This window comes from Oryctolagus cuniculus, chromosome X, assembly GCF_051225735.1.
Source record: "Oryctolagus cuniculus isolate XC-2025 breed Fujian yellow rabbit chromosome X, ASM5122573v1, whole genome shotgun sequence".
Classification (NCBI taxonomy): domain Eukaryota; kingdom Metazoa; phylum Chordata; class Mammalia; order Lagomorpha; family Leporidae; genus Oryctolagus; species Oryctolagus cuniculus.
Window position 1 is genome coordinate 105,469,712 of NC_142888.1, and position 9,159 is coordinate 105,478,870.

Here is a 9,159-nt window from a genome sequence, read left to right on the forward strand (position 1 = left end):
TACATAGAACTTTTTCTAGAATAAGCCATGTTAGGCCATAAATCAAGTCTCACCAAGTTAAAAAAAAAAATTGAAACCACACCATGCATCTTATCTGACCACAACAGAATAAACGGGAAATTAACAACTCAAGAATCTCAAAAATATAGGCAAACACAAGGAAATTGAAAGACGCACTACAGAATGAACATTGTGTCCTAGAAAAAATCAAAAGAGAAATCAAAAATTTATGGAAATGAATGAAGATGGCAATATAACATATCAAAACTCATGGGATACAGCAAAAACAGTGTTAAGAGGGAAGTTTATAATAATTGTTGCCTAAATTAAGAAATTAGAAAGGTATCAAATAAATGAGCTATCAATGCATATAAAAAATCTAGAAAAACAGAAAACTCAAAATTAGGAGGAAAGAACTAATTAAAATTAGAGAAAAATAAACAAAACAGACATCAAAGAAATAATACAAAAGATCACTGAAATGAAGAGCTACTTTTTTTGAAAAAATATACAAAGTTGAAACACCTTTGCCCCAATTAATCAGAGAGAGAGAGAGAGAATGCAAATCAATAGAATCAGAGATGAAAAAGGAAATGTAACAGAATTTATCATAGAAATGAAAAGAATCATCATGAATTACTACAAAGAGCTATATGCAAACAAATCAAAAAAAGTAGAAGAAATAGATTTCTGGACAGATACAATCTGATTAACGAAGACATAGAAAATCTAAACAGAACAATAACCATGATGGAGAATGAATTAGTAATAAAGACCCTCCCAACAAAGAAAAGCCCAGGACCAGATGGTGTCACTGCTGAATTCTACTAGACTTTTAAAGAACTAACTGCATTTCTTCTCCAGCTATTCAAAAAAATTGAAAGGGAGGGAATCCTACCAAACTCCTATGAAGAAAGCATCATTATAACCTCTAAACCATAAAAGGAAACAACAGAGAAAGATAACTATAAATCAGTATCTCAAGTGAGCATAAATGCAAAAACTCTCAACATAATACTAGGTAATCGAATCCAACAGTACATCAGAAAGAGCATTCACCCAGATCAAATGGGATTTGCCCCTATTATGCAAGGATAGTTCAACATTTGCAAATCAGTGTGATACATCACACTAACACACTAAAGAACAAAAACAGTATGATTCTTTCAATACATGCAGAGAAAGCATTTCATCCTTTCATTCCTATGAATGTTGCATATATATAGAACAATCCTCAACACATCCAGGCAATTTATGACAAACCCACAGCCAGCATCCTATTGAATGGGGAAAATCTGGAAGCATTCTCCTTGAGATCTGGAACCAGATAAGGATGTCCACTCTCATCCTTGCTAATCAATATAGTCCTTGAAATTTTAGCAAGCCATTAGGCAAGAAAAAGAAATCAATGGGATATAAATTGGCAAGGATGAAATCAAACTATCCTTATTTGCAAATGACATGATTCTATATATAGGAGAACCTACAACTGGAACTCTTAAGTGAGTTTGGTAAAGTGGCAGGATATAAATGAACACACAAAAAATATATCGCCTTTATACACACAGACAATGCAATGGCTGAGAAAGACCTTCTAAGATCAATTCCTTTCAAAATAGCTCCAAAATGAATTAAATATCTTGGAATAAATTTAACTAAGGATGTCAAAGATCTCTACAATAAACATTACAAAACATTAAAAAAGAAATAGAAGACAATAAATTGAAAAATATTCCATGTTTGTGAATTGGAAGTGTTAATATTAGCAAAATGTTCATATTTCCAAATGCAATTTACAGATTCAGTGTGATCCTAATCAAAATACCAGTGAAATCCTTCTCTGATCTAGAAAAAATGATGTTATATTCATATGGAAACACAAGAGACCCCGAATAGCTAAAGCAATCCTATACAGCAAATACAAAGCTGTTGGAATCACATTATCAGATTTCAAGGCACAGTACAGGGCAGTTATAATCAAAACAGCCTGGTACTGGCACAAAAACAGATGTATAGACCAATGGAGCCAAATAGAAACTCCAGAAATCAATCTACACATCTACAACCAACATATCTTTGACAAAGGAGCTAAATTCAATCCCTAGAGCAAGGAAAATACCTTCAACACATGGTGCTAGGAAAACTGGATATCCAAGTGCAGAAGTATGAAACAAGACCCATACCTTATACCTTACAGAAATATCCACTCAAAATCTATCAAAGACCTAAACCTATGACTTGATAGCATCAGATCAGTAGAAAACATTGGTGAAACTCTGCAAGACATTGACTTAGTCAGAGACTTCTTGGAAAAGACCCCAGAAGTACAGACAATAAAAGCATAAATTGACAAGTAGGATTGCATATAGTTGAGAAGCTTCTGCACTGCGAAAGAAAAACTCAGCAAAATGAAAAGGCAAACAGCATCATAGGAGTAGGTTATGCAAACTATAAAACTGATAAAGGATTAGTATCCAGAATATATAAAGACCTCAAGAAACTTAACAACAACAAAACACACAATCCATTTAAGAAATGGGCAAAGGAATTGAACAGTCATTTTCTTTTTTTTCAGCTTTTATTTAATAAATATAAATTTCCAAAGTACAACTTTTGGATTATAGCAGCTTTTCCCCCCATAACCTCCCTCCCACCCGCAACCATCCCATCTCCCACTCTCTCTCCCATCCCATTCTTCATCAAGATTCATTTTCAATTATATTTATATACAGACGATCAACTTAGTATACACTGAGATTTCAATAGACTGCACCCACACAGACACACAAAGTATAGAGTACTCTTTGAGTAGTAGTTTCACCGTTAATTCACATAGTACAACACATTGTGAACAGTCATTTTTCAAAAGAGGAAATTCAAGTGGCCAACAGACGCAAAAAACATGCTCAGGATCACTAGCCATCAGGGAAATACAGATGAAAACTACAATGAGGTTTCTCACCACAGTTAGAATGGCTCTCATACAGAAATCAATAAATAATAAATTCTGGTGAGGATGTGGAGGGAAAGATACCCTAATCCACTGTTTGTGGGAATGTAAACTTGTGCAGCCATTGTGGAAGACAACATGAAGATACCTCAGAAAGCTGCAAATAGATCTACTATATGACCTAACAATCCCACTCCTGGAAATTTACGTAAAGAAGGTGAACTCATCAGATGGAAGAGTCATCTCTACCCTCATGCTCATTGCTGCTCAATTACAATGGATAAGATAATGAACCAACCCAGATGTCCATTCACTGATGACTGGATAAATAAATTATGTTATATATACACTACGAAATACTATTCAGTGGTTAAAAGTGAAATCTTGTCATTTGCAACAAAATGGATGCAACTGAAAAGCATTATACTCAGTGAAATAAGCCATTCCCACAAAATAGGTACCATATGTTTTTCTAACCTGTGGTAACTTATAGAACGTCTAGAATGTAATGTATTAGAGTGAAATTTACATTTTGAAATTCTATGATCATTTATTGTCTCAACTGTTGAGAAATAGTATTTTTTTCATTATATATGCTGAACTCAGTGTATGGTTAATTTTATGAGGATAAAATAAACTGAAAATAAATCTTTGTAAAGACTAAGAGTGGGAGTAGGAGAGGGAGGCAGAAGAAGGGTGTGTGAGTAGGAGAAAGAGTCAGGGGGGAAGTACCACTATTTTCCTAAATCTCTCTCTTTATATACATATATATTATAATATATATAATATATAACATATAATTATATAATAATATAATATATAAAATAATATGCAGTGCATATTTTATGTATAAAATACATGAATTTTATATAATAAAATTTTTAAAAAAGCAAAAAATGTATCCCACATTCTAGACTGAGGGCTATCTATCACTGATGCTATGAGTCTAACCAATTAAGTAAATAATCTATTAAGACGATAAAAATTTAAATAAAATGTTACTGGAGAGGCTGCTGCTGTATCCCAGTGGGTTAAGCTGCAACCTGCAAGCTGGAATCACATATGAGTTCCAGTTTGAGTCCCAGCTGTTCCACTTCCAGTTCAGCTCCCTGCTAATGGCCTGGGAAAGCACTGGAAGATGGCTCAAGTGCTTGGACCCCTGCACCCACGTGGGAGACCTGGAAGAACACCCTGGCTCCTGGCTTCAGTCTAGTCCATCTCCAGCCATTGTGGCTATTTGGGGAGTGAAGATCTTTCTCTTTGGCTCTCCTTCACTCTTTCTGCAAGTTTTCAAATAAATAAATCTTTTTAAAAATGGCCCCCGGAGGGCCAGCATCATGGCATATTCATTTAACCTGCTGTGTGCAACACCAGTGTCCCTTCCAGAGTGGGTGCTTGTGTCCCAACTATTCTACTTTCAATTCAGCTGCTTACTAATTTACTTGGGCCCCTCCAACCCACACGGGACACCTTGATGGAGTTCCAGGTTCCTGGCTTCTATAACTGACTACAGTGGTCATTTGGGCAGTGAACCAGTGGATAAAAGATCTCTGTCTCAAGGCTGGCATTATGGCCAGCATCTCAAATGGGGCCCTGTTCGCATCCTGGCTGCTCCAGATCCAATCCAGCACCTTGCTAACACGCCTGGAAAAGAAGCGGAAGGTGCTCCAAATCCAATGTTTACAACAATATGCAACCAAGGATGAATTGAAACCCTCTCCCAGGCAGTGTTCTATCAAAACCACTGACACAAATTAAAAAAAAAATGTATGGACAATGCTGAATCCTGTTTTTGGCGATGAGGCTCAAGCTCATTTTACTATAAACCTTGAAAATAGACACATCTTAATACATAACCCAAGGTTTTCTCAGAGAGGAAAACCAACTAAGAGGACCCCAGGACAAGAAGAGCTGCCTTAGACAATTAAAAGATGCATGACATGAATCAGAAATTATCCTAGTACTACAAAGAATAAACAGAAATCTGAAATTGCAGAACACTTTTTTATTGAGCATTCTGCTGTATGCTGAGACATCATGTCACTTCTTGCAAGTGCTCTGGTAATCTGGCACTTCAAGATGTCTCATGTGTTCAGTCCATGTTCTCTAAAAGCATTTCCTCTGAACCACAGAGGCCCCAAACTCCTCGAATTCTGCAGAGGAGACCCACATCTGCTTGAAAGTGCTCAGAGATGTCATAATGGATGAGCCAATCCACGAAGAGAAACATCTATCAGGAGAAGCAGTGATCTTGATGGGAGTCCCTTTGGAAGCCAGCAGTTCCAGTTCATTCATGAGTCTTTCCTCCAGTCCAGGGAAGAGAGTGGTACCACCACACAGCACAATCTCTGCAAACAGGTTCTTCTGGATGTCAACGTCACACTTCAAGATGCTGCTGGAAACCATTTTTGAGAGCCCGGGGTTGTGTATGCCCAGTTGATCAGGTGTAAAAAGAACCTCAGGCACTTGGGACAGCTGGTCTCCAATGGGAATGACATTCCCATCTGGCAGCTTGTATTTTCTCAGGACCACATCACCTCTCTTGTTCTCTGGCTCTACAGCGACATAACATAGCTTCTCCTTGATGTCATCCACCACGGCTTTGTTCAGGATACAAGGGAAGTTGCACCCATTAGCAAGGAGGAGTCGGGTGAGGTGCTCTGTGATGTCTCTTCCTGCCACGCAGAGCTTGGTGACTGCATGGGGCAGGGTGTAACCCTCAAAGATGGGAACAGTGCAGGTAAGTCCTTCTCCACTGTCGACCACAAGGCCGGTGACACAGGCAGAGGCATAGAGAGCTACCACAGCATGGTTGGCCAGATAGAAACCTGGAACGTTGAACTTCTCAAACATGGTTTCTGCAGTTCTTTCTCGAGTCTCTTTTGGGTTCAAGGAGGGCTCAGTCAGGAGTACAGGCTGTTCACTGGGTTTCACTCCCAGCTCTACTTCAAAAAGATGGTTCCAGAGTTTTTCCATGTCATCCCACCCTGTTACCAGTCCACGCTCAATGGGGTAGTGCAAATATAAAGAATCATTCTTGTCCAGGGCTTCAACTCCAACAAAGTATTTCTTTGGATTGGCTCTTGCAGAAGATATGTTAAATTTAGGATGCCCCACGACTGAGCTGACAATATGACGGGGTCCAATATCTCCAGACAGTCCCACTTTACAGAGGCCTGAACCATTGTCAAAAATCACAGCAGGAATGTCTAACACACGTGAATCAGACATGTCTTTACCTGGTCTTCGAGACTTCACCAAAATGAAGAAAGATCAGTTGGGCCTCTTTAAGAGACAGCAGTTCCCTCTGGTGGTTTGATAATCACAGGATTCTCAAGTTCTCTGGTTGTCACCCAGATGGAGCTGGCAGGCTGTCCCGAAATCCACCAGAACACCCCGTCCTTAACCCATGAATCTTGTCTCCTTTCTGGTGGCTCAATGCCTGCCACAGGCAATTTCAAGGCTGCCTGCCCTGCATGTAACAATCTCACCATAGCAACAGTTGTCCTAGGTAAGCATCAGCGGGGGAGGGGCTGGGTCTCTGCCAACAGAGATCCCTAATTAGTTAGACTTGAGGCAGGGGAAGGCACACCATACATACAGATAGCTTTCATAAACCCATGAATCCCCTGCAGATTCTTAGTTTTAAACAGAATGAAGCTGCCCAGCTATGGGCTTGACCCAGAGAATTGCCTTCTGTTTTTGAGCTGAGCTCCTGTGCATGTAATATCAAAAGTACTCTTTCCTTTGCTAAGTGAAGGAACTAATAAGCCCGAGACACAGATGGAGATGCCCATAATCCTCTCTAAACTGCTTTTGTATTTTCATTCCCTACCCCCCAAGTCTCTTTGCCTTTCAAATAAATACAAATGGAAAAATAAACAAAAAATTCAAAATTGCAAGAAGTGGTTCTGGCTGTTGTAAAGAAATACAATCATCTTTTAGTATATTGATTTTGCATGCAAAATTTTGCTAAACTCTCATAATTACAATCAATTTTATTTTAAAGTATGTCATAATTATCTATGAAAAATTAAAATTGTTTCTTACACCTTTCTTTTGCTTAACCTACAGCAGGAATCATGATAGGAGACATTTTCCTCTGTTTCCTGAAATTAACAAATGCATACATTGGCTTTCTTTTTAAGTGCTAGGGTAGCTGTAGAGAACTTTTTAGAGCTATACATTATCAAGATAAAGAAGTTCTCAAAAAAAGTTATCTGAGTTATCTGCCATTTGTCTGTTGTCAAAAGTTTTGATGGATTAACATTGAATTTTATCAAATAGTATTTGGCAGATTTCATATCAAATTTAACATGTTTCCTTTGTTAATTTACCACAACATATTAATTGAAGTTTTAACTTTAAAATAACCTACCCTTCTGTGATAATCAGTGTAGACACATTGTGCTATGTGTTTCCAATAAATGTATTTGTGGTTTTAAAATATTATAACTAGTATTTCTGCACTCACGTTCATAAAAGAGATACATACTTTTTTCTGTAACTACAGTTGTCAGGATTTGATATCAATTTTACTTATGCAGATTTTAAAAAATAAGTTGTGCAATGTATTTGTTTTCTTTATATTCTAGAATTGATTTATACAATTGGAAGCAATTATTTATGTTTTTAAGAATGAGTGGAAAATTGCCTAGGCCTAGGGATTTTTGGAGAAATGAAAAATCATTTTACTTATTTAATAGATACATTTAAGTACAGTTGTTGCACAAGAAATGAGCATACTTAAATGCTCAATATGAAAAGTTTGACATGTGGAATTACCTACAAATCATTAAACAATGTAAATACATTTCTCAACATCAAGAGTTAGCTCATGCATCATAATCTTTTCTGTCTGCCTCTCCCCTCTTTGCTCAGGCCATCATTAATATGCTTCTGTCACTACAAGTTAATAAGCATGTTTCTGGAATTATACATATGAATATAATTATACAGGATGTGTTCATTTTTATGATGCTTTCACTAAGCCACATTATTTGAGACTTATTCATGTTGTTGCATAATCAATAGTTTTTTTTTTTTAAAGAAAGACAGAGACAGAGAATCTATCTGTTGATTCACTCCCCAAATGCCCACAAAAACCAGGACTTAGCCAGACTGAATCCAGTAGTTGGGAGCTGATCTGAGGTCTACCACATGCGTGGCAGGGATCCAAGCACCTGAACCATTACTACGTCTTCCCACTGTGCTCATTAGCAGGAAGCTAGAATCAGAAGTGCATCTGGGGGAAAAAAAGAGGATCTGGGAGTTGAATACTGGCACTTTTATGGGAGATGCACTTGTATTAAATAGTATCATAACTACTATGCCAAACATCTGTCCCTCAAATAGTTACTTTTCATTACTGAATTGTGTTCCATTTTTATATATTCACCAGTTGACATTTAGATCATTTTCTCTTTTTGGACTATTACCAATAAACTTCCTATGAATATCCATGTGCAAGTCTTTTTGTGGATATATGCTATCACTTTTGTTTGGTAAATATTTGAGTAAAATAACTGGACCATACCTAACTTTATATTTTGTAAGTGACTGCTAAATTATCTGTCACAATGTTTGTGGCATTTTATATTCCCACCACAGTATATGAGAGTTCCCAGGTTCCACATCTTCACAATCAAATGGCATTTACCACATCACTAATGTAAGTTATTCTGAATCTATTTTTCTACCCTGCTCATTAGAAGTGAGTCACTAAAGTAAGCTCATACTTAAGGGGGGTAAATTTAAGCTTTATCTTCAAGACAGGGTGGTGTCTATCATCAATCATTAATCATCCGTCTTCTTTATATTTATCATCTATCTTCTATCATCTATCTATCTATATAACTGTCATATCTAATTAATCTATTTACCTCTATCATCTATCTATCATCTATCACCAACCTATTACATTATTATGAGTTGAATGTGTTCCTTTCCCCCAAATTAATATGTTGAAGTTCTGTCACCCAGTACCTTAAAATGTGATTATATTTTGAGATATGATCTTTAAAGAGGTAATTAAGTTTAAATGAGTGTCCTTTTAGAAAGAGGAGATTAGTACACAGGCAAGTGGGAAGACTGCACGGAAATACAGAGAGGAGAGCTATCTACAAGTCAAGTAGACATGCCTAAGAGGAAACTAGCCCTGCAAAAATGTTGATCATAGAGGTCTAGTTTCCATAATGTGAGGAAGAAAA

General features: G+C 37.0%; 1 protein-coding gene across 1 annotated transcript; it reads right to left on the minus strand.

Annotated features, from left to right (window-relative positions):
• Positions 1-5,056: 5,056 nt before the first annotated feature.
• Positions 5,057-6,181, minus strand: ACTRT1 (actin related protein T1). Its single transcript, XM_002720279.5, has one exon. The coding sequence runs from the start codon at positions 6,179-6,181 to the stop codon at positions 5,057-5,059; it is 1,125 nt and encodes a 374-aa protein (XP_002720325.1).
• Between the last annotated feature and the right edge of the window lie 2,978 nt (positions 6,182-9,159).

What these genes read in the sequence shown, in the direction of transcription:
- ACTRT1 (XM_002720279.5), bottom strand. Translation starts at nt 6,181, where the DNA reads ATGTCTGATTCACGTGTGTTAGACATTCCTGCTGTGATTTTTGACAAT.